General features: G+C 37.5%; 1 protein-coding gene across 1 annotated transcript in view; it reads left to right on the top strand.

Annotated features, from left to right (window-relative positions):
• The first annotated feature begins 4,080 nt into the window (after positions 1–4,080).
• LOC137502360 (zinc finger protein 90-like) overlaps positions 4,081–24,507 on the top strand; it is a 100,194-nt gene continuing 79,767 nt past the window's right edge. Inside the window, exons 1-2 of the mRNA XM_068229371.1 lie at positions 4,081–4,187; positions 7,539–7,634. Coding sequence (XP_068085472.1) covers positions 4,125–4,187; positions 7,539–7,634 — 159 coding nt within the window. The 5' untranslated portion in view covers positions 4,081–4,124. The remainder of the gene's footprint in view (positions 4,188–7,538; positions 7,635–24,507) is intronic.

The following is a 24,507-nucleotide window of genomic DNA, read 5'->3' as shown; positions in this document are numbered from 1 at the left end:
AGACCAGACTAAGGAATGGTTCATCGAAAGGGGGCTAGCAGCCTTTCGGAAGTTGAAAGGGCGGCAGTTTAGATGATTGACTGATATGGCCGTATAATAATACTCAACATGGCTTAGCTGTGTTGATACTGCTACACGGCTGAAAGCAACGGGAAACTACAGCCGTAACTAACTCCTGAGGATATGCAGCTCTCTCTGTATGAATGATGTACTGATGATGGCTTCCTCTCGGGTAAAATATTCCGGAGGTAAACTAGTCCCCCATTCGGATCTCCGGGTGGGGACTACACGAGAGGGGGCGATCATCAGGAAGGTGGATACTGACATTCTGCGAGTCGGAGCGTGGAATGTTAGAAGTTTGAATCGTTGTGGTAGATTAGAGAATCTGAACAGGGTGATGGATATACTAAAGTTAGATGTAGTTGGTATAAGTGAAGTACGTTGGCAGGAAGAGCACGACTTTTAGTCAGGCGACTACCGAATTATCAACACAAAATCAAACAGGGGAAATGCAGGAGCTGGTTTAAAAATGAATAAGAAAATATGGCAGCGGGTAAGCTACTACGACCAGCATAGTGAAAGAATTATTGTCGTCAAGATAGACACCAAACCAATGCCCACCACAATAGTGCAGGTTTATATGCCTACTAGCTCAGCGGATGATGGGGAAGTCGAAAGAATATATGAAGAGATAGAAGATTTAATACAATATGTAAAAGGTAACGATAATCTAATTGTGATGGGAGACTGGAATGCAGTGGTAGGCCAAGGAAGAGAAGGTAATACAGTAGAAAAATTCGGATTGGGACAAAGGAACGGAAGAGGAAGTCGGCTGGTTGAATTCTGCACTTATCATAATTTAGTCCTTGCCAATACTTGGTTCAAACACCACAAACGACCGCTGTATACGTGGACGAGACCTGGAGACACTGGAAGGTATCAAATAGACTTCATTATGATTAGGCAGAGATTCAGAAACCAGGTGTTGGATTGCAAAACATTCCCAGGAGCAGACGTGAACTCTGACCACAACTTGTTGGTCATGAAATGCCATCTGAAGTTGAAGAAATTGAAGAAAGGAAAGCATGCAAAAAGATGGGATTTAGACAAGTTGAAAGAAAAGAGTGTGAGGGATTGTTTCAAGGAACATGTTGCACAAGGACTAAATGAAGTGTCTGAAGGAAACACAATAAAGGAAGCTTGGATAGTCATGAAAAATGAAGTCAGTAGGGCTGCTGAAGAAATGTTAGGAAGGAAGAAAAGATCAACTAAGAATCAGTAGATAACTCAGGAGATACTAGACCTGATTGATGAACGAATAAAATACAAGAATGCTGGAAATGAAGAGGGCAGGAAAGAATACAGGCGATTAAAGAATGGAGTGGATAGAAAGTGCAAGGTAGCTAAGGAAAAATGGCTGAAGGAAAAGTGCAAGGATGTCGAAGGTTGTATGGTTCTAGGGACGGTAGATGCTGCATACAGGAAAATCAAGGAAACCTTTGGAGAAAGGAAATCTAGGTGTGTGAATATTAAGAGCTCAGGTGGAAAGCCACTTCTAGGGAAAGAAGACAAAGCAGAAAGATGGCAGGAACATATCCAAGAGTTATATCAAGGTAAACAAGTAGATGATTTGTTTCTGGAACAAGAAGAGGTTGTTGATGCTGATGAAATGGGAGATCCAATTTTGAGGTTAGAGTTTGACAGAGCTGTTAGCGATCTAAGTATGAACAAGGCACCTGGAATTGATGGCATTCCCTCTGAATTACTGACTGCCTTAGGAGAAACCAGCATGACAAGTTTATTCCATTTAGTGTGTAAGATGGATGAGACAGGAGAAGTCCCATCCGATTTTCGTCAGAATGTTGTTATACCTATTCCCAAGAAAGCCGGTGCTGACAGGTGTGAAAACTACCGCAGCATCAGTTTAGTATCTCATGCCTGCAAAATTTTAACTCGTATTATTTACTGAAGAATAGAAAAACAAGTTGAAGCTGAGTTGGGAGGAGATCAATTTGGCTTCAGAAGAAATGTAGGAACACGTGAAGCAATCCTGACTTTACGTCTGATCTCAGGGGATCAAATCAAGGAGGACAAGCCTACGTACATGTCATTTGTATATCTAGAAAAGGCCTTCGATAATGTTGATTGGACCAAGCTATTTAAGATTCTGAAGGTGATTGGGATCAGATACCGGGAACGAAGAATTATCTGCAATCTGTATAAAAATCAGTCAGTAATAAGAATCGAGGGCTTTGAAAAAGAAGCAGCAATCCAGAAAGGAGTGAAGCAAGGCTGCTGTTTGTCCCCCTCTTTTTCATTGTTTACATAGAACAGGCAGTAAAGGAAATCAAAGAGGAATTTTAAAAAGGAATCTCAATCCAAGGAGAGGAAATCAAAACCTTGAGATTTGCCGATGATATTGTTATTTTATCTGAGACTGCAGAAGATCTTGAGAAGCTGCTGAATGGTATGGACAAAGTCTGGGGTAAGGAGTACAAGATGAAAATAAATAAGTCCAAAAGAAAAGTAACGGAGTGCAGTCGAACGAAGGCAGGTGATGCAGGTAATAATAAATTAGGAAGGGAAGTCCCTAAAAGGAAGTAAATGACTATTCTTACTTGGGTAGTAAAATAACTAACGATGGCAGAAGTAATGAGGAAATAAAATGCAGATTAGCACAAGCAAGAAAGAGCCTTCTTAAGAAAAGTAAATTGCTCACTTCAAACATTGATATAGGAATTAGAAAGATGTTATTGAAGACTTTCGTGTGGAGCGTGGCATTGTATGGAAGTGAAACATGGACGATAACTAGCTCAGAAAGAAAGAGAATAAAAGCTTTTGAAATGTGGTGTTACATAAGAATGCTGAAGATGAAATGGATAGATCGGATCACGAATGAAGAGATACCGAATCGAATTGGCGAGAGGAGATCGATTTGGCTAAATTTGACGAGAAGAAGAGATAGAATGATAGGACATATCTTAAGACACTCAGGACTTGTTCAGTTGGTTTTTGAAGGAAGTGTAGGTGGTATGAACGGTAGAAGTAGACCAAGGTATGAATATGACAGGCAGATTAGAGCAGATGTAGGACGCAATAGTTACGTAGAAATGAAAAGGTTAGCACATGATAGGGTGGCATGGAGCACTGCATCAAACCAGTCTATGGACTGATGACTCAAACACACAACTGGTTCTTCTCCTCTCCCTGACTTGTTTTTTATCAATGCATCCAAGACTACTTGCTGTGGTAAACTGACATATGCCTTCTGAAAATTGATGTATCTCATCACTGAATCCTGCCTAAACTCCCATCTGTTCTCCATCATATCCTTTAGGTTCAACAGATTAAAAAAATGAAAAATTATATTTACACTAACTATGGAGTACGACATAATATGGAAGTAAAACATAGATAATAACTAGTGCCGAGAAAAACAGAGTTGAAGCCTTTGAAATGCTGTTTTATCAGAAGTTGTTGAAGATCAGATGGATAGAACATATCTCAAATAAAGAGATAGTGAATCAGCTTGATGAGAGGAGGTGTTTTGAGCGAATTTGATCCTGAGAAGGAAGATTTCGATAGAACAGATCTCAAAGCACTGTGAACTTGTGCAGTTAGTTTTGAAGCTAATTGGGAAGGATAAAAATGGTAGGAAGATTCCAAGATATGGACCAGGGTGTTCAGAGTGATATGCAAACAAAATAGTCGTTGAATTTTCAAGAAGTTTTGTGCTTTTGGTTCACAAGCGATGCACATTTTAACAAGAATGGTCTTCTTGTTGCGGTTTCAGTTTTGTATAAAACTGTATGTTATATAATAGTACGATATATGGTGTCATGTAAAACTGGAGGTCTTTAGCTATGATCGTAGTATCAGGCATAGAAAACTTGAGGTCCTATAGATATGATCACAATATCAACCGTCATGTAAAATTTCAAGTGTTTTCAGTATGATCATAATATTGATGGTCATATAAAATTAGAAGCTTGTTGTTTTGTATGTTGACAAATAGCAATGACAGCAAGAAGATAATATACTTTTCTGGCTTATGTTTCAGTGTAAGGTCATTGGAAGTAATCAACAATCCCAGTACCTTCTGACTACTTCAGTTGCAGTGTGAAATGAACATGGAGGTAAAGATCAAAGAGGAACCAGCCTGGCTTGAAGGAACAACTGCATCACTTGTAAGTCTCATTCCAGATACCTTTACAGAGGTCATTAATTAGCCCTTAGTAGCTGAATAAGTTTGGCAGGGGCAAAATTTACTATGTGCTTCCTCAATAATAACACCAGCAGTCACCATTTGCTGCATGAGCATCTATGCGTAGTATGACTGTTTTTTTTTTTTTTTTTTGCTTGCCTGGGAATACACCACAGCATGCTACAATAAGCTGCCAACCCTTAGGAACTACAAACCAAACTATTGATGCACATATATGGGTCAAACGTGACAGAAACCACATACATAGGGCATGGAAAGGTGTTCTGGTGGTATAAGCCAACAGATAAGGGCCGCTGAGTGGACAGTTGGCCTCTAGCATTTACTAGGGAGATGGCAGTGCATTCTATGTTTGATAGAGGAATGAAGTTGAATGAATGTTTCAGGCTTGAAGTTGAAGGAGCCTTGGTTAGGTCCACCTAGTGACAAATTTGTGATTAGCAGTGTCTCAAGTTTGAGGCTTCAGGGCATTTCAAGTGTTAAATACTATATGACTGACTGTTCTTAATTGATTACCTCTGTTGGTGTTTGAAATGGATTTCTGGAGGGTGTGATGTCATTTCCTTATTCTGCATTGTTTGTAATGGAATCTCTGTGGAATTGACATCATTTCCTATCATATCAGCCTACTGCAGTGCTAGTAGTTGCTGACGTAATTGAAAATTGTAGGTGCTAGATTGAATTAGGTTATGGTCAGTAGGCCACTTGCTCTCATGGAGAACATATTTTTTCCTCCAAAAGAAATTCCAGGTCAGACCTTTATCATTTAAACTTCTTTACAGTGACATGAATGTTGGGTGGGCACGTAGTAAAATTCTGCCTTGGAAGTTTACTTCGAGTAGAGTCAAAAGCAAACACCCTAATGAATGTGGAGATGCAGTGGAAAATTTTGGAGAAGATGCAAGATATTTTCATCATTTTTCCTTGCTCTGTCTGTTGCTGCTCTAATCACAGTCCATTGACATCTTCTGTGTGTGTGGCTTTCAGTTCAATGGCTCTTCACCTGATAGCTCAGGGGGTAAACTGATGACATGCTAATTTTATGTCTGCGAGTGTGATTTGGGTTCGGTCTAGCGGTATTTGTAGAAGCTGAATTACTCCAGCATATGTCTGTAGTTTTACTGGCATGAAAATGTATTCGTGCACATCACTCTGGCACTTCAGGGTCTTTGAAAACCTTGACAGTTTAAAGTGGGATGTTCAATGAATAACTGTGACCTGACAGTGATAAAATATATTGCAAGCACTGTGAAGTGCTAATTTATAGATGAGATATAGCCCAGTAGTTACTTAAAGCTAAAATTCTGCAATTAATGAATGCTATTCTCAGAATAAATATGTGATTTTTGAGTTCTGAGTTACAGGCACTACAGAAGAGAATGTTGTCTGAACATATCCAAGATGTGAGTGTACTGTTGTTCAAGATCTCTACCTTTGGTATTTCTTGTTATGTCAGATTTGAACCTGGCATATGAGTGCACTCCTGATCAAGAACTCTAGGTTTAATATTTCTTATAATGCTACTGCTTCAAACTTGTACAGATATGAGAATTATGTTAAAGAAATATTTGCCAATAACAGAAACTGTTAGTGAGTATGTTAATGTTGGGGTTGAATTAGTCTGTACGTTTTAATGTCAGTATCTAAATTAATTTGGTTTAGGGGTTGCACCTCTTCAATTTTTTTTCTTTTGATTATACTAGAGGATGGTTGGCCCATTGAACTTTTTTGAAACTAATATCTTCCAACACTACTCCACCAACATTGGAACCACAAGTTAAAAATTATTAATGCTATCGTAATTACTGTAGAAGAAGTTAAATAACAAATCTTTCATCAGTGTTTTTGAGACTGGATACTCCAGTCTGTTAAACAAAATGTCAATACTGGTGTGATTACTCTGGGTTACCCTCACATCCCCAGTGTGTTGGAACAATGTGTGTTAAGGAAAGAGCAGATTTGCCTATGGCGTCCAAGATATAATATAGCTCAAAATCTGAATGTACGTTCTCTCAAAATAATTATTTTGTTCAGACATTGAATCCATTAAGAAAAAGAGAATACTGTTTAGCTCATTTTGTTTCACGAATACAGGTCAGGCTCTATGTTACAGTATATAGAGAACCTTGTCTAAGGGCTTTACAATACATGATTCTGAGAATATTTTCTTTAATATGCCCTTTCTTAGTCGGCTCTGACAGTTTGACAACTTAAGGCACATTAAACAAGCTTTTCTCTCCTCTTTGTCATTATTTCCCTCTCCTTTTTTTATGTATCCTTTTCATCCATTCCTTAGTTCAGTTACTGTTCTCTTCTATATTGAATGGGTTAATTTGGTTCTATATTGAATGGGTCAAGTCAGTATATTCTAGAACTTTATACCTTAATTTACTTTTATTAATAGGTTAACTTATATTAGAACATAAGCTTTTGATCACAGTCCCTCCCCTTTAGTGCTGACAAGGTTTTATGAATCCAAGTGAGAAATTTAAAGGTCTCGTAGTACCAAGATCTTCTGAAACTGAAGATATACACTCCAACACTGCTGACTCTCCACTGACAGTGTCCTAATCCCCACAGTTCTTCACAGAACGCTACATAACATGATTGTAGTAGTAAAATATTTCATTTGTGGTTGCTTTGAGTTTGGGCTACATCACATCTTTTGCTGCTATATGACTGTGATAAGCCTTCTTCTTTCATGTCTATTTTTTTATTTTACACTTGGAAGCATTTAAATATGCTGTTTGAAACAGAGCTGTCCTAATGCTTTATGTAGCCCCTGTGAGCTCGGCAAAACCAGAGTAGAGAATGTGATTCCAATATTTTAAGGTATTTTAATTTGTCTGTTAACAAACTCTAATTGAGAACAAAAAAATGATTTAGAACAGTTGTGACACTTGTAATTGATTCAAACAACTGTTAAGATTTGATTGGTATGATTGTACATATGAAAACTGTTCATATAATTTAGTGTTTATGCCTGTGGCTGCTTCCTTCCAAATTCTGTGTCAGAAGGCAACAATTCCATCCCTGGTAGTATATCTTCTGGTATGGCTAAAAAATATTTCTCATTTTATATTTTGTTCTCAGTCTCATTCATTATCTCACATAAGGAGTGAGGAAGAATAGTAACATTCTCAGTGCAGCCTTTGGTTATAATAATCCTCTGCTTGCAGTAATCTTCCTTAAATATTAGTGAAATTTGGAAAGTAACTGTAATACTGGCATTTAATGTATTAACATGCTCATTTGTTTGTGACTATTTTTGTAGCTATGTGTTATGATCGTACCTAATATATCTTATTTTCCTCAGGAAAATACTGAATATGTATCAGAAGTGATAACTCTGAAAGCCGAAATAAAATCAGAGTTAACAGAGCCAAGGTCAACACAGGAAAAGTCTCTTGAGGTAATGTACATAATTTGATAAGCCCTCGTCAGGTAATAAAAATGGTTAGAAAATGGCTCAACAGATGTCAGTGTTTGACCCTTTATGTCAGTGCACACTATTGATGGTACTACATAAAACATATTTTTTTAAATGAGATTCTTACTTACCTAATGTTCATTTTTCCGTCAAGTTGTTTCTCGATCTTGCGATATGAATTGTGCAGCAGTTAGGATTGCTCCAAACACCTCATTTGGGAGCTCTTATCATTCCTACTAATACTTTTGACTGTAAATATTTTCTAATGCAATGTAGCTCTAAGATACATATTACAGGGTATTTTACTAGTTGCTTCCTAATGAAACACCTTTGTAATCTTATTGATTATAAAGTCAAAGATAAATTTAAAACTTTGTAATATTGATTATATTTCTTTTCAGAAAATTAAATGTTAACAAACAAAATTCTTCACTTGTGAAATAACGAAATTTTAGGTAATATAGCAATTTTTAAACCAAAAATAGAAAACCTAAGGATAGGTAATTTACAAGTTTTTTGAGCTTCAAGTTTCAAATTTACAAGATTACAATATCGCAAATGTTGCGTTTAGTTAGGTAAGGAGAGATATCTCCCAAGACACAATTTTCAAGAGCACATGCTCCAAAAGTTACAATTGGTGGCCTTCCAAATGTACCACTCAATATTATCCCATATTTGTTTTACTTGCAAGTAAATTATCAGAAATATTATTATTATTATTATTATTATTATTATTATTATTATTATTATTATTCTTGCGTTTCGGCCTTCTAAGGACCATGTTACAATTTCAATTCTTCCTCCTTAGTTGTTCTTTCCTTTTCTTCCAGTATTCTTTCATTGTTTCACTGTGCTTCTTTTTCCTGTCTTCAGTCCACTTTGTGCCTGTTTTCTTTTCCTTCCACGCTTGGAATCCTTCCATTTGTAAGACTTTCTTCCTAAAAATCTTTCTTTCCAATAATTCTTCTTCTCGTATGTTGTTCCTTTCCAGGTCTTTCTTGACTTCTTGAATCCAGACGGTAGTTGATTTCTTTTCCCAAAGGTACTTGAAGATTTGTTTAGTTTGTCTCTTGTCATCCATCCTGTAAATGTGTCCAAGAAATAGCAATCCCCTTTTTCTTATTGTTTCTGATATGTTTTCTATGTCCTGGTAAATTTCTTTGTTGCTTCGTAATTTCCAAAGCTCTGCAATTCCTAGAGGACCTAATATTTTCCTTCTTCTAATATTTCTAATTTATCAAACTTGTAGTTCATTGAAAGAAGGTGTGGGCTGAAATGGTTTCTGGTTTCACTATTGTGTTGTAGTGCTTTATTTTAAGTTTTCTTGATAAGCACTTTTTGTTGTAAGTATTCTTGGTTATACCATACTCTCTTTCCATCTTTTGTATCCTCTGCTCTATAGCAGATTTTTCTAAACCATTTTCTTGAATTGTCTCACCCAAATATTTGAATTTCTTTACCCTTTCTATTTGACCAATATCCGTTACTAAAAACTTAGGGGCAATTTTTATATTCGTCAAAAATTTTGTTTTCTCGGCAGAGATTCTCAAGCCTGTCATGTTGGCTGTCTTTTCAAGGAGATTGACTTGCATTGCTGCATCTGTAAGGCTTTCTGAAAGTATGGCAAAGTCATCTGCAAATGCTAGGCAATTTACTGCAACACCTTTGTTCTTCCTCCCCAGCATGAGTAGCAATATTTTGGATTCTTTCAGTTTTTCATTCCAAATTCTTACAATTTTCTCCATGGCACAGTTGAAAAGGAGTGGAGATAGACCATCGCTCTGCCTGACACCTGTATTTATTTTGAAAGGTTGAGATATTTCACCCATAAATTTTACTTTCAAGATAGTGTCTGTAAGTGTTTCACGAATTAGGTTTGCCAATTTAGTTTTAACTCCAAATTCATGGATTACTTTATCTAGGGTTTATTATTATTATTATTATTATTATTATTGGAATACACATATGCCTTTCCAGCACGCAATTCAATAATATCACTAGTCATTTGTTAAGTTGGAATACCCGGTGAGAGTCTTCATGTTTGTCGTAAATTCACGAGGCAAGTTTCTATTTCTTTCTTTTTCCTTTCTTTCCTTCTTTCTTTCTTTCTTTCCTTCTTTATTTCTTTCTCCAATAGGTTCATTACTAAACTGCTGACACCAGTGTGAAGTCTTATGGCTAAATTATGACCTAACAAATAATTAGAAGAGTACTAAGTCAGTCAGTGATATCCATATGAATGCAAAGAGCACTAACTCCAAGATATACCACTCAGCCTCTTATTTTCGAGCCATCTGGTCTGTCGAATCTGTCACAATATTACCCAGAAAGCTGTTACAGAACTTCAGAAAACCTCCTAAAATTACTCCTAAGGAGACTGTGCCCCCAAACTCTTACAGCCTACACAAAGCAACTTTACATAATACCTTAAGATTTCTGGCCTCTCTAGGCCCAACCTACAATTTACAATGTAGTTAACACAGGGGTATATAGTACCCATACTAATGGGCCTTCGTGAAAAGAACAGGTTAAATTACTGGCCCAAACTCAAAAATGTCTGCAGGCGTACACTTGCACTCCTTGAAAACCAAGTTTTCGAACCCTACATGGGCTTGCGGCCCGATGAAGGAGAGGCTAATCCCACACTACTGAGGTGACTAGAAGGACAAGTTACTTAATGATTTACAAGAAGAAAACAGTTACAAAATCGTAGTCACCTCGAGATAAATTGAAGGGGAATTCGGGAGGGTAACGCACTCTCTATCCCCGAATTACCGTTTAAGCCTTTATGAAATTTGACATTAGCAAGAATAAAGTTTACGTTTTAAAAAACAGATGGTTACATAGTTAAGAATTAGAATCTTCCCCTTGGGTCAGTTTGCGGAGATAGCTACAGAGATAGAAAACTTGTGGCCATTACCTTAGCTGATGTTCTGCCTGCCAAAGAATGAAGCCCCTGCCTCCTGCCTTAACACACACACTCAGTAATACAACAATCTATAAAACAAGGTAACTTGAAAAAGCTGCATCTTTTATACCTGAGAGGAGGGTTCTATATCCGGACACACCCTCTCATTTTTATTGGCAGATAAAATAGGTACAAGGAACGTTTGACTGGCTGAAAAAGAAATACAAAAAATTTATGCTTGATTAAAGACCAATGCAGGCAGGATGAGAAGGAATTGTTGCAAACCTTGAAGTATTAGAATAAATAAAAGTCAATTCAGTTGAGAAAACCTATAAAAACAAAACATCTCCCAGTCACTAATTATTCCACCTTGCACCAGAGTGCATGACCTCAGTCTTTTAGTAGAGACATCTATGGAGAAAAAAGAGAACTTCTTGATATACACCAAAACAAAACAAAGAAATCCAGTCGGTTTAGGAAAGTTTAAAATAACATATTACTCTGTTATATAGTAGTGACATCTTCTGATCAATGTCCGAACTTCATGCACTAGCTGTTTCAAGAATTTTGGACAGTCACAGAGAAATTAAATAAAACTTCTGATTCCAACCACACAAATCTAATTCAAGGATTAAAATTAAAAATTAATGACAATAACATCATAGTAACTAAAGTGGACAAAGGAGGGACCACCATTATATTAGACCGCAATGAATATATTACAAAAACCAAATTTTTTTTGCAGATGCGACATTTTCAGTAGTCAACAAGGAACCCACAACCAGAATTCAACAAAATTTAAAAACACTAATAAAGAATTCAACTTTCTTATTCAGTGAGCAAGAGCAGCAAAAACTCATCCACATGAACCCTATTACCGCCACAGCCAGAGGCTTACCTAAACTACACACGAAAGACAGACCCATGCGTCCCATCATCAATTGCAGAAATAGCCCGAAATATAAGGTTTCAAAATACATTCGCTATTTTCTCAAACTACATTATAGATTTAATAACAAATCCCCATTAAAAAAATTGGTTGACTGTAGTGATATCTTAAAGAAATTTACCTTACTACACAACCACATTATGTGCTCCTTTGACATAACAAACATGTATTCTAGTGTGCCGACAGAAGCAACAGTAAACATCAAGGACAACCTTTCCAGCAGGTAATCATAGTACGTTTGATATAGATGAGTTCACTAAAATTCTGAACTTCGTATCAAAGAACAACTATTTTACTTTCAACAGCAAATTTTATCACCATTATGGCCTAGCAATGCGTGATCCATTGTGAGGCATCTTGGCTGACATATACATGGATTTAACACCATAAAATAACATCAAAAATAAAGGGACTCAGCATGTGGCTTAGGTACGTAGACAATACTTTTGCAATAATCGATAATTGCTTAACAATAGTAATGAAATTTTAGATTTTTTGAACAACCTCGACCAAAATATAGAGTTCGCAAAGGAGGACGAAGTCAATGGATACATTAACATTTTAGTGATCACAGTAACAATCTATAATCTTCACATCCGTATTGACAAACTACACAATTATAAATAGGAAAGGAATTCCACCTTATCAATACTTGTTTATTATACTCATTATACAACAGTTCAATTCCCGATAGAGTCAGGAATTTAAACCATAATTGGTTAAATTTACTGGCACTGGTGCTGGGTGTATGTGTCATCTTCATCATTTCATCCTCATCACAACGCGCAGGTCGCCTGCGGGAGTCAATTCAAAGAGACCTGCACCTAACGAGCTGAAGTTGTCCTCGGACGCTCCCGGCACTAAAAGCATACACCATTGCATTTCGTTATACTACAGTACCAGTCTCGACCCCCAATTTTGGGTCATCCTCTGCTGAACAATACAATCGCGTACAGTACATCGAGCAATGATTGATATTACTTTGTCTGGGGAATGCCATGTGATAACAAATGTTTGCATACGTCCAAGTGGGGCATGTCAAATCGGGAGCTGACATGTGCGTCACTATGTGTGACACTGCAAGTATATGTCTATAATAACATATTTTTAACTTAAAATTGGTTTGTACACCACTTCCTGAACTTAAAGCTAATTTATAAGTATGTATGGCTAGAAACAATATATATATATATATATATAAACACTTCATGCACATAAACGTTTGTATCTTGCATATACCCAGTTCATCAGTTAGAGTCTTTTGTCATGGTTGTGCATTTGATTGAAGCTTTGAACTCAAATAATATGATTTGCTTGTAAACTCGTCCTATTATTTATATAAAAGATTTTTATCTTCAAATATGTGCATAGAATAACACATTTCTAAAATTTAATATTGAGTTCCAGGCATGTAGTTACAACTAGGATAAAATGTATGTATACAGCTCTCTTGAGTGTTGAATCTTGTTGTTTTATGTTAAAAGGGAATCATATAGTACTGTGACGTTGATAAAATTTGAGTGGCATTAGTCGCAAGGTTATAGCTCCTTTTCCATCTGTAGCTGTGCGTTGGTGTTAGGATATCTGTGGAAGAAATGACTGAGTTGTGAGTGATGTTTTATATTGAAGGAATGTCTAAGGATTGTGTGTGCTAATTCAAATATGTATTTACTATTGTTGGCGTGGTTGAGTTTGCATTTTGTTTAAGAGCTTGTTGTGTACTGCTTTGTGGTCGTCTTGGGCTCACACCACCTACTATGAGGGGAGAGGGTATAGCGGTAGGGAGAGTTGCTAAATTTAAATCAAAATTAAAGTTCTTAAAAATCTAAAACTAACATCCACAATAGCTCCCACCATTCCATTAAAGGTAACTCCCTCTGTGTCCGCCCCTACCAACCTCCTACAGCCAACAGCGCATAAACTCAAGGCTCCGCCCATCTCCTCTCCTCTGCCACACCCCTTCCCTCAATTCCACACAGATACAATACTGCTTCAGCATTTATATTGAATGGGATGGATCATATTAGGCATCGATTCCTCGCTACGCAGGAGCGAATGGACATTAAGCAAGGCTGGAGTCTTCTCACAACTCCGACTGGTGTACTAAACATCGGGATACATGTTTCTGCAATTAGTGCAATGGCAGCAGTTATTGACTCCTTCGAAATAAAAGCTCAAGAAAATGATTGCTTAATGTTAATACTATGTACAGAAATAAAATAGGAATGTGATACTTCTCCTTCTCATCATACAGCAGTGTGCATAACAAATTACAGAGTTTGGGTTGTGTACTTTCGCATCTTGTTAAATTTCAGGAAAGCTCTTCCCATGTAAATTTATAATAAAATTATCATTATTCTATAGGGAGCTTGAAATATGTTTTAATACTATGTGCACGGTAAGCATAGGTTAGGAGACGCTGTTTGAAATAAGAAAATGGAAATATTTGCCACAATCCTCTGCGTTGATGCTATTACAGTTCTTCAAAATGAAACGGAATATGCGTGTTCAGATTATTGGAATTAGAAAATATGTGTTATTGAGTAAGCTGACTTTTGGAAAAGATACGCAAAAATGTTTAAACAAACCAATTGCCGTTTCATGTCACTTTTAATGTGTTTTTATGCAAGTTTGTTATCTTTCCCGAAGTTTATGGAAAATCATGTATAACATTATAAAAAACCCTTAAAGTGAAACGATTTGCATTCACTGACAAAAATTTGTCAAAATGAATAACAAACTGTAACTACAGTACAGTGTGTAGGGTAGTTATCTCCTTGTTTTTTGCTGTCATTGGTGTAAGTAAGTACGATGCTACAATTTATGTTAATACAGGCAAAGATCTCTGGAAATTTGTGCTTCCTACTGAGACATCGATTCCAGACAAACCCTCATTTAAGGTGAAAATATAAGATGCCCGAAAAAACGTTTAATAGTGGTTGTACTGTATATGTTGAATGTACCTTACATGTGATTGTCAGGATTGTTTTCTCCATTCCGTCCCATTTCGAGATATGTACACTTCCTGTTGTACAGAGTCAACCTCATCTTGTAGTTCATTATCAGATACTTGGAGCTTCTCATTTTCTTCTCCCTCGAGACAAACTTGATCCTCATCACAAGTTTATTCAGGACACACGAAATCAGGATCAGCCAGTGTGTCATCAGCTTTCTCTATATCTTCACTCTCACTAATTTCATACAATATATTTTGTATAGATTTCTCACATAACCACTGATGACCAGCCATATTTGAACACGAAAACAATGAACAGATTATTACGTTCCCTTGTCGTGGAGGTAGTCGAACATCGTTTCTTAGTGACCGGTAGGTAGGGCGGCATTGAAATTAATGGATGGGTCCATTCGACACATTTATCATGTATGTAATTTATTGAACAGGTAGAGTAGTCAGCAAGCAACAAAATACTTTAAAATGTTGTCAGTGACTACTAAATGAGATGAATTAATACACAAAGTTTTTGGGCATATACAGTCCATATTTTATAAGTTACTTGCAAATGGAAATTAAATCTAAGTCGAGTGGGAGGGTAAACGGGGTAGAGAAGAGCCTTAATGAACATGTCCTGATGAAGATAATATTTTGTGAATTTATTATAATGCTACAGGTAGAGCACAGCTCATTCGTGGATTCGAGTATGTGCTTTACACACTCTGATGCAATCGGCTTAGAGCAGTGGTAGTGGTTATGAATTCAGTTGTATAGTATGGTGACACTGGATTCGATCATGGCAATGTGTTTTTATGGTTTTATTTCTCTAAACTTTCAGGGACAAGGTGATATATTGAAACTTTTCGATTACAATTAAGCCTTAAGTTTTAGTGATCATATTTTCAAAAGTGAGAATGGATGAATCAGTAAAAGAGTCCTCATGTATTATATCTCCATCAAAACTTGCTAATTTTATTTTTGGAAGCCAGAATTTAGCCATATTGATCATTTCTGTTGATTTAAATAATACTTTGCTTCAGTTCCATTGATATTAATTATTGGATTTTTGGAGGTTACCATTTTTGCCTACAGTAAGTCTTAAAGATCCCCAAAGCATTTTTAATATAGTAAAAGTCATTGAGACACCCCTTCTTTTAGAGGATGGTTATTAGTTGTACTTCCCTTAAAAATCATTCATCTCTACTATCACACTCCTTATTTTTAAGCATTAAAACTGAAATTCCTTAGAAACGTAGTTTTTATATGAATATTCTCATTTTCTTCATGTATTCCTATGTCATCCACAGAGTACTGTAGTGCACTGCTAGGTGTTGTGTGACATCTGGCTTTGTTCCAAAGCCATTCAGCAGCTGATACAGTTCCAAGATTCTTTGCAATATACATAACTTATGGCAGTTGGTATCATTGCTACTTGAGGTATATTGCAGGAATTGCCCATTTCAAGCAGTGGCTGCTTGCTAGGACAGTAGTGTGAATCTTGTGCAAGTTGTTCTTTCAGGCTTATCTGTTATGTTATCAGTACATAGGAGGACGTCCCTATCCATGTGGTCATCTGACAAGGAACTGCTTGGGTTGGACCAGACCAAATGCAATAGAAACTGTTAGGATTATCACTGAAGAGAGTAATCCTGCAAGTACTTAAAAGTAGTGACTTTTAACTGTAACCTGCAGTATCAAAGATCTACCATTACAAATGGTCCACCTCTGGATTCCCTGTGTTCATCAATTGGGTGCAGGGTAGTTTCGAGGAAATATATAAACTTGCAAGCTATTAAGAATATTTCAGGCATTTTTAGATTTGGCAGTACTTGGAACATGTCTGGCAAATCAAGTAAAGTGCAACAGGAAACCATATTTATTTTAGAACATAACTGCTCAGAAATCATAAGAATGAACAAAATTAAGTCTTCTTGATATTGTTCAATATTAAAGTCTTTCTGAATCGAAAATACACAAATGTTTACAATATAAGTATACAGTACTTTGAAGATATTCTTCACTGTCCTTGGAAGGTATGGAACATGGTTTATGTAACACTGAAGGATGAAGATATTAGTAGATACTATTCACAGGTTTGTTGGCCACTGCCACCACACGTCCCTGGGAGAGGCCTCCCCACACAGAAGAGTGCATGCTTAACATAACAGGGACAGATTCGAATTTATACCTAACTCATATGCCGTGAATTCAACCGTAGGCTTAACCTTACAATGGCGTTAGCTTTATAGACTCAAGTTTGATGCCCAAGAGTGCTAGCTAAACCCAACTGCCAATGTGATTAGGGACATTACAAGGGCATTACAGACTCGAGTTTTAGTTTTGATCCCAGACTTAACCTATCCAGACAAGATGAGACAAGGTGCAGTGGCTTTTGGATCTGTTGTTGGAATAAAATAGCGGCTACACACATTGTTTGTTAGGACTACGGAAATGGCACAAGGCTTTATGTATATGCTTTATTCATAGGGCCATAATATTGAAAGGTAGTCGTAGGTCATGAAACTGAGAAACTGCAAAAGGGACAAAGGGTTAAATACCTATAAGACAGAAGGGCTAAATAGCTGAAGGGCAGAAGGGCTAAATGGAATGAACTTGGAGTCTTGAAGCCGAGAAGTTGCAGAGTCAAAGATGCAGGCATGTGAGCTGAAGCATAACACGCTCTTGGTTTTTAGTGTTTGGAACTCTGAATTTTTTGTAACATTTCGAGCTTATAGTTTTGAACTCTGCGTGACTTATAGTAGCTTGCAATATTGTTGACATCAATCAGGGAATAAAACTTTGTGTTGAGACTCGAAAAAACTTCGCGCTGCACATGACTTGGAATGGAACCCAGGGCTCTTCTTTTTCTCACTGCTGAGTATCATGGTAAGGAAATGACTGCGCATGAAAAGTATCCATTCAATTCGAAACACATGATGTTTGAGCTGCGAGAAATTAAATAATACCACCCCGACTGGGAATCGAATTCGGCACTCTTTCTCTTGGACTGCTGACTATTATGGTTAAAAATGTTTGTGCATTAAATTCAAAGACACCCAACCGCCGAGGTACAAGAAATTAAATACATCGCCGGCCCAACTAGGAATCGAACCGTGAGTCTGTTACGCGGGAAGCAAACATGTATGCTAAGTAAATGACTGTACATTAAAGACCTTGTGCTCAATCGAATCATTTCTAGTTCATCTTCATTTGGAGGTGGGGACAATAATAGTATTCACATGACGCCCTATTAACTACACTCCAACGTTTGAAATGTTCCTGAATAATAATAATTGTAATTTTGAAGATCCAGGCTGCTTTAATCCGAATACTCAACATACAGTACATGCACACTAACAAAGAAAAGAGCAGCACTTTGACCGTCTGAGCTACTCAGCCCGACAGTTCGACTATTAAGTGCTGAAAACACACAATAATAATAAGTAAACTCGTGTCCTTATCCTGAGGTGGTGCAGCTCCTTTCAGGCACACCCCCAATGGAGGTGAGCTGCATGCACCATTTTAACCACATACCAGCCCGCCTGCCATTCTGTAATTTGTGGCAGTACCAGGAATCGAACCCGGGTGTACGAGAACGGCAGCTATTAACAGTAACCATTACGCTGCGGAGGCCGACAAATTAATAATGATAATAATAGTGATAATAATTTGGAGGATCCAACCCACCTTCGTACTGAATACTGTACATGCTTACCCAATAAGGAAAAGTACTCTGGTGCCAGAATTTAGTCCCTCTTGAGTTAGCGTCTTATCAGAATTACTCAGTAAAGAGTAAAATCACCGACTCTGCCGGGAATTACAAAACCTAGAATAGTTAAATCAGTCTGGAATACACCTACATGCACATTATTTCCGTAATTGTTAAAAAAGAAAGTATTAGTCCTGAAGCATGGACGTGTTCCACACTCAGTTGCCAGAGAGCAAAGGGCTTTCTCTTTGTAGTTTCTAACTGCTAGGGTCGCAATAATAATGCTGACAAGCTGTAAAAGTTCAGATGATTTTGCGCACATCTAGCTTGCGGGGTCCAAAGAATGCAATAACACGAAATTTACTGTTTACTTGCCAGCACTATTATTGTGAGCCTAGTTGTTAGAAACTACAATAGAGTAACCCCTTTGGTCTCTGACAACTGAGTGTGGAACACGTCTATGGTTCAGGACCAGCACTTTGCTTGGTAACGATTGAATATTACAGCAATAATGTGCATCTAGATGTAATCCAGGCTGATTTAAATATTCTAGATTTTGTAGTTCCCAGTTAGGTTGATGTTTTATTGTTTAACTCTGATAAGACGTGAACTCCTTGGGGACTTAATGCCGGCACCAGATTTCTTTTTCTTATTAGGTATGCATGTTGACTATTCAGTACGAAAGTGGGTTGGATCCTCTGTGTTATTATAGTTATCATCATTATTAGTGTGTGGGTTAAGGCACTTAATAGTTGAATTGTCGGGCTGAGTAGCTCAGACGGGTAAGGCTCAGCCCGATGGTATTTGAAGGTTTTCTAATACGTCAGCCTTGTGTCGTTAGATTTACTGGCACATAAAAGAAAACTTGCAGGACTAAATTCTGACTCGTCGGCATCTTCAAAACCTGTTTGAAGCATGGGTTGATATTTCTGCACTTAGGAACTTAGCAAATTAATTGCCGAGCTGAGTAGCTCTGGCGGTTAAAATGCTGGCCTTATCTTTCTTATTATGCATGAATGTTGAGTATTCAGCACGAACGCAGCTTGGATCTTCAAAATTATTACTGCGAACTTTTAAAACGTTCGAGTGTAGTCAGTAAGACGTAAAGCGAACATTATTATTGTCCCCACCTCGAAAGGATGCCAAACTTGATGTGTTTCAGTTAAGCACACAAGATTTCAATGTGCAGTCATTTAGTTAGCATGCTTGTTTCTTGCCCATGTAAAGAAGCCACCATTTCGATTCCTAGTCTGGTCGGTGATTTTAAAATTTCTTTTAGCTTGATGGTTGTGTGTTTTGAATTTAACGCACAATCCTTTAGTTATTATGATAGTCAGCAGTCCAAGGGAAAGTTTGCCGAGTTTGATTCCCAGGCGACCTGTGGATTGTTAATTACTCGCAGCTTTAATGTTAGGTGCCAAGTGATGTAAACATTACAGCAGGCAATTACTCGTCTCCAGGGTTCAAATCTGTAGCTTAGAGCTCAATGCGTTAACAATAAACTTTGTATTCCCTCTCTTAGCAAATAAGTTACTTCCAGCCTAGTCAACTTGTTTGTACCGCCAATATTCTTTTGCTGAGATGTGCATACTAGGCTAATTGCAAAAATTATGAACTTTGCATTTCATGTCATAGCAAATACTTCCAAGTCTAATCAGCATGTTCCTGTAGTCATTTTTTTTTCTGAGATGCACATATGTCACGACCTTAGTTTATACTAAATTTGTTGCATTCTCTCTCCACATTCAGTTAACATAGTTTGTGCTAATCGTTTACACTTAGTCTTCAGTGAAAGGAAAGCTTGTCATTGATCCCGGGTCGGGTTGAGGATTTTGATTTTTTTTATCTTATGAACTTAATACCTTTAGTTCTGAGTCCAAGTGAGCTCCAGTTTTGAGACCCCAAATCAGAGATTGTTTTCTTTGCTCAGCATTAGAAGTTTGAATTTTCGCTGTTAGATATTTGAATAGCATTTTAGATTTGGGTCCAAACGAGCTCCAGGTTCAAATCCCAGTTCTGTCGGTGATTGAATCTTGTAACACACAAACTTCTAATGTACAGTCATTTAGTTAGCATGCCTGTTTGCTTCCCGGGTCGGGGAAGCGAAATTTTCATTTCTTGAACCTCAATGTTTGGGTGTTTTCGAGTTTATCGCGCAATCATTTAGGTACTATGGCAGTCAGCAGTCCAATGGAAAGGGTGCCGAGTTCTATTCCCAGTAAGTGTGGGGATCTTTTAATTTCTCGCAGCTCAAACGTTAGGTCTTTGAATTAAATGCATACTAAGCAGTCCAAAGGAATGTGCCCTGGTTTCCATTCCCAGTCACGTGTTGTGCGAATATTTTTTCATTTCTGAACATATAAATTTTAATCTGTTGAGTGATATCAACAGTATTATAAGCTGCTTTAATTCTCTAGAATTCAAATATCTGAGCTCGAATCGTTACAATAAAAATTAGGGTTCCAAGCACTAAATACCAACAGCACATTACGCATCAGCTCACACGCTAGCATCTTTGACTCTGCAGCCGCTCAGCTTAAGGACCTTGAAGTAGCTTTATAAAGGTATGTCCCTGTCAATAATGCACGTGCATTAAACCTTTCACCATCTCCGTAGTCCCATACCAGCATCTTGTTTCACGTTCAGCTCTGAGCCCTAGACCATAGCTCATTCCCTTTTGCCCTTTAGTTTTAGCCCTTTAGCCATTTAACACTTTTGCAAATTTTTCATTTTGCCATGTTGATCTGTTATCTTTTTTGCGCTTTTGGCCTTGTGCAGTCACTCAGTTCCATGACCTAATGTCACCTTACAGCGTTATGCCCCTATGAATAAAGCACATCTATTAAGCTTTACACCATCTTCCTTGTCCTATTAAAATAATGTGTATGGCCGCCATCCAGTTCCAAGCTCAGCTCCTGAAGCCCATGGACCATATCTCATCTCGTCTAGCTAGGTTAAGCCTGGGATCGAATCTCAAACTCGAGTCTATATCGCCCTTGTAAGGTTAAACCGGGCAACAAATCCGTGCCTGATAGATTCAGCCAGTACTATTGGACATCAAACTCGTCTGTAAAGCTAATGGCCTTGTAAGGTTAAGCCTAGGATTGAATCCAGGGCCTGCGATGTTAGGCCCCGTGTCGAATCCGTGCCCGTTAGGTTAAGCTTGCACTCTTTGCGAAGTCCTACTTTCAAATTGCCCCCCTCCAATGTAAGATCATGTGAGGTTAATCATTTATTTAGGTATAATTATTGCATTATATATCTTCATCATTTATTTAAAACTTTAACTTCATGAACATTCGAGATCTTACGTCACTCTCACTATAAGAATCATGATCGAATAACTAGAAGAACGATCACTTTAGGACATTAAGAATTTTTTAAATCTATCTTCACACATTATAGAAGACAGACTAATAATGGTTTAAAATTTGCTGTAATTAGATACGTTCTTTAATTAGAAAAGATCGGGGTGGTTGTGTGAACACTGAGAGTGATTATTATGTTAAACTGCTGTTGTGCCACATATGCTCAGTGTTAGGAAAAATATTAGAAAAACTATTAATTGATCGAGTTATGTTCCACCTCCACAGTAACAATCTTTTAAAGGACAACCAGTTTGGGTTCACAGCACAGAAGTCAACAGAGGATGCAATACGACTGGTAGTCGAATGGATAGAAGAGGTATTTGCAGAAAAGAAGACCGCTCTGCTGATCTCGCTAGATATTTCAGGAGCGTTTGACAATGCCTGGTGGCCAAAAATATTATATCAATTGAAGAAAAATCCTGTCCTAGAAACTTGTATATAATAATCAGAAACTACTTTAATAATCGAATGGCAAAGCTCACAGTGGGCAGTACTACATTTACCAAAACTGTCACAAAAGGCTGTCCTCAAGGTTCTGCATGTAGTCCAGGATTTTGATTTACTGACTTTGGAATTACCTACTGACTGTCACATAATTCTCTTACTGAACAGTGATGATGTTCCTAATTTGACTTTTCGAGCTAATACAGCGCTGAATATAATTTACAACTGGGGATTTGAAAATAAATTGAGTTCAACCCTCGAAAAACGAGCGGCATGTTCATTACGAGGAAGAGGAAAGCTGAAACACCTGTAGTACACATGAATGGACAAGTTATAAAATTGGTGGACCAAATGTCATACGTAGGTAACTAACACTTAGAGCTCATTTCAATGCTCTGTCTACCAAAGCTAGCAAGTTGCTCTCTGGCTTCACTATTGCTACCGGACTGACATGGGGTCTTAATCCAGAACTATTAATGACTATGTATCATGGAGCAGTGGAACCATTATTATTGTATGGCTCATCTGCTTATCGTAATGTATTGAAAAGGAAGTGGGTTCAAGCCAAACTAGCCCAAATTCAAAGAGGTTTTGTACTCAGAATTATTCGTGCGTAGCGCACACTATCCACGGAAGCAGCCCTTGTTGTGGCGGGAATCCCACCTCTGTATTTAACAGCCATTGCCAAAGCTGAGCTTACATTAACAAAAAAAGATGTTTTGTATCCTGTTAGGATATTAACGGTCACTCCTGAACTGCAAGCTAATGCATTGACAGCAGGTCACCCAAGTCAATTTGCCAATAAACTTGTGCAAGAAGTGTGCAACACACAACATCATTACAATATTTATACGAATGGAACCCGGATTAGCAAAGAAAAAGTTGGCTGGCGTGTAGGATGTGCTTTTGTAGTGTTACAGAATAACAGTGAGGTGCATGCTGAAAAATTTAGACTATCTCCTTCATGTTCAGTCTTTCAAGCCGAATTGTGCGCTATACAACAGGCAGTTATGTATGTGGATTAAAAACACAGTTGTGATGCGCAAATATTGAGTGACTCTCAGGCAGCTTTGAGAGCAATCCAAGAAAAATATAACTTTCATCCGGTAGCTGTTAATATAAGATCACACATATTAGGCTACAGTAACCATATATGCATGAAATGGGCCCGAGGTCATGACGGAGTAGAAGGAAATGAGAGAGCTGATGAACTTGCCAAAGCAGCTACTTCTTCTTCTGTCGCCTTGTTGATATATGAAAAGTCCCCTATGTCTCATGTACAAAAGGAACTGAGGGGGTATACACAAGATATGTGGAACAACCAATGGATCACCAGCACTAATGGCCGGCTAACAAGGGAGTTGTTCTTTCCAAATATTCAAGACAGACTACAAAGTAGATTTTTGCAACATGAACATATTATAACTCAGTTTTTGACAGGACATGGAAAGTTTGGATCATACTTCAAGAGGTTTGGAATCAGTATTCTGAAGCCCTACAGCTGTACCTGTGAAATGCAACAAACCGTTCCTCATCTTTTATTTGAGTGTCCGATTTTTAACAGGAGTAGATATAGATTATTAATGCATTTAAACATGTGTAATATAGAATACCAAGCACCTCTCACTATGGTATTTCAGAGAAGATGCTGTTGTTAAATTTCTCCATCTCATTTATAAGTCATCTATTTTAATTCAATTGTCATGTATTAACTTAGTCTCACTATCTATAGCCCTAATATGCTACTTGTAAAATAGGGTTTGCAATGGGAAATTCAATTATAATAATATACTCTCCATAATGCAGTATTCGTTGCTACTTCCTCAGTGAACATAAATATGAGCTATGGCACCATTCTGTCACTTGACGAGGCTAGGCTATTTACATTGAGCACTATCTGCCTTCATAAATAGAGCATCCTAGGTCATTAAGGCCTATTATTAACACTCGATCATTTACATCCACGGTTGCTACTTTCAACATAACTTATTTTTATATCATAAGTTTAGTCCTTAATGTACATGAATAAAATTTAGGTGACAATTTATACTTAATTGATGAAATTATGCAAAATGAGGTGTCATATTCTATAAACATTCACAAATAAACACATCGTATCCATCCCAATTAGTCTTTTAGGTTCTAAGTTAAACAAATTGGTTTATGATTTTTAACACTTGATTGCTAGTGCACTACACTGTTAATGAAATTCAAATAATTGATGTCTTACAATTTCAACTCATTTTATCTTATAGAACTACACTCATGTTCGTACAAAGCAGAACACCTTGAAAGACTAGAACAGGAAGTTCTTATTCACAAGACATGTCCATTAGTATGTTCTGCTGAAATGATTAGCGTTTCAGTCACCCAGAGTCGGCATATGTCCCGTTGCCTAGTAGGCACTGGGTCCTCCAAGGGCACTGATAACTTATTCCATGTGTGATGGCATCGACAGGTATAAGGCGCGAATGGCGTCCTGGGGTATAGCCATCCATGCTGCATTCACCTCGTTCCATAGCTC

This window comes from Anabrus simplex, chromosome 10 (genome assembly GCF_040414725.1).
Source record: "Anabrus simplex isolate iqAnaSimp1 chromosome 10, ASM4041472v1, whole genome shotgun sequence".
NCBI lineage: Eukaryota > Metazoa > Arthropoda > Insecta > Orthoptera > Tettigoniidae > Anabrus > Anabrus simplex.
Note: the sequence above shows the minus strand (reverse complement) of the source record. Positions and strands in the feature narration are given on the sequence as shown.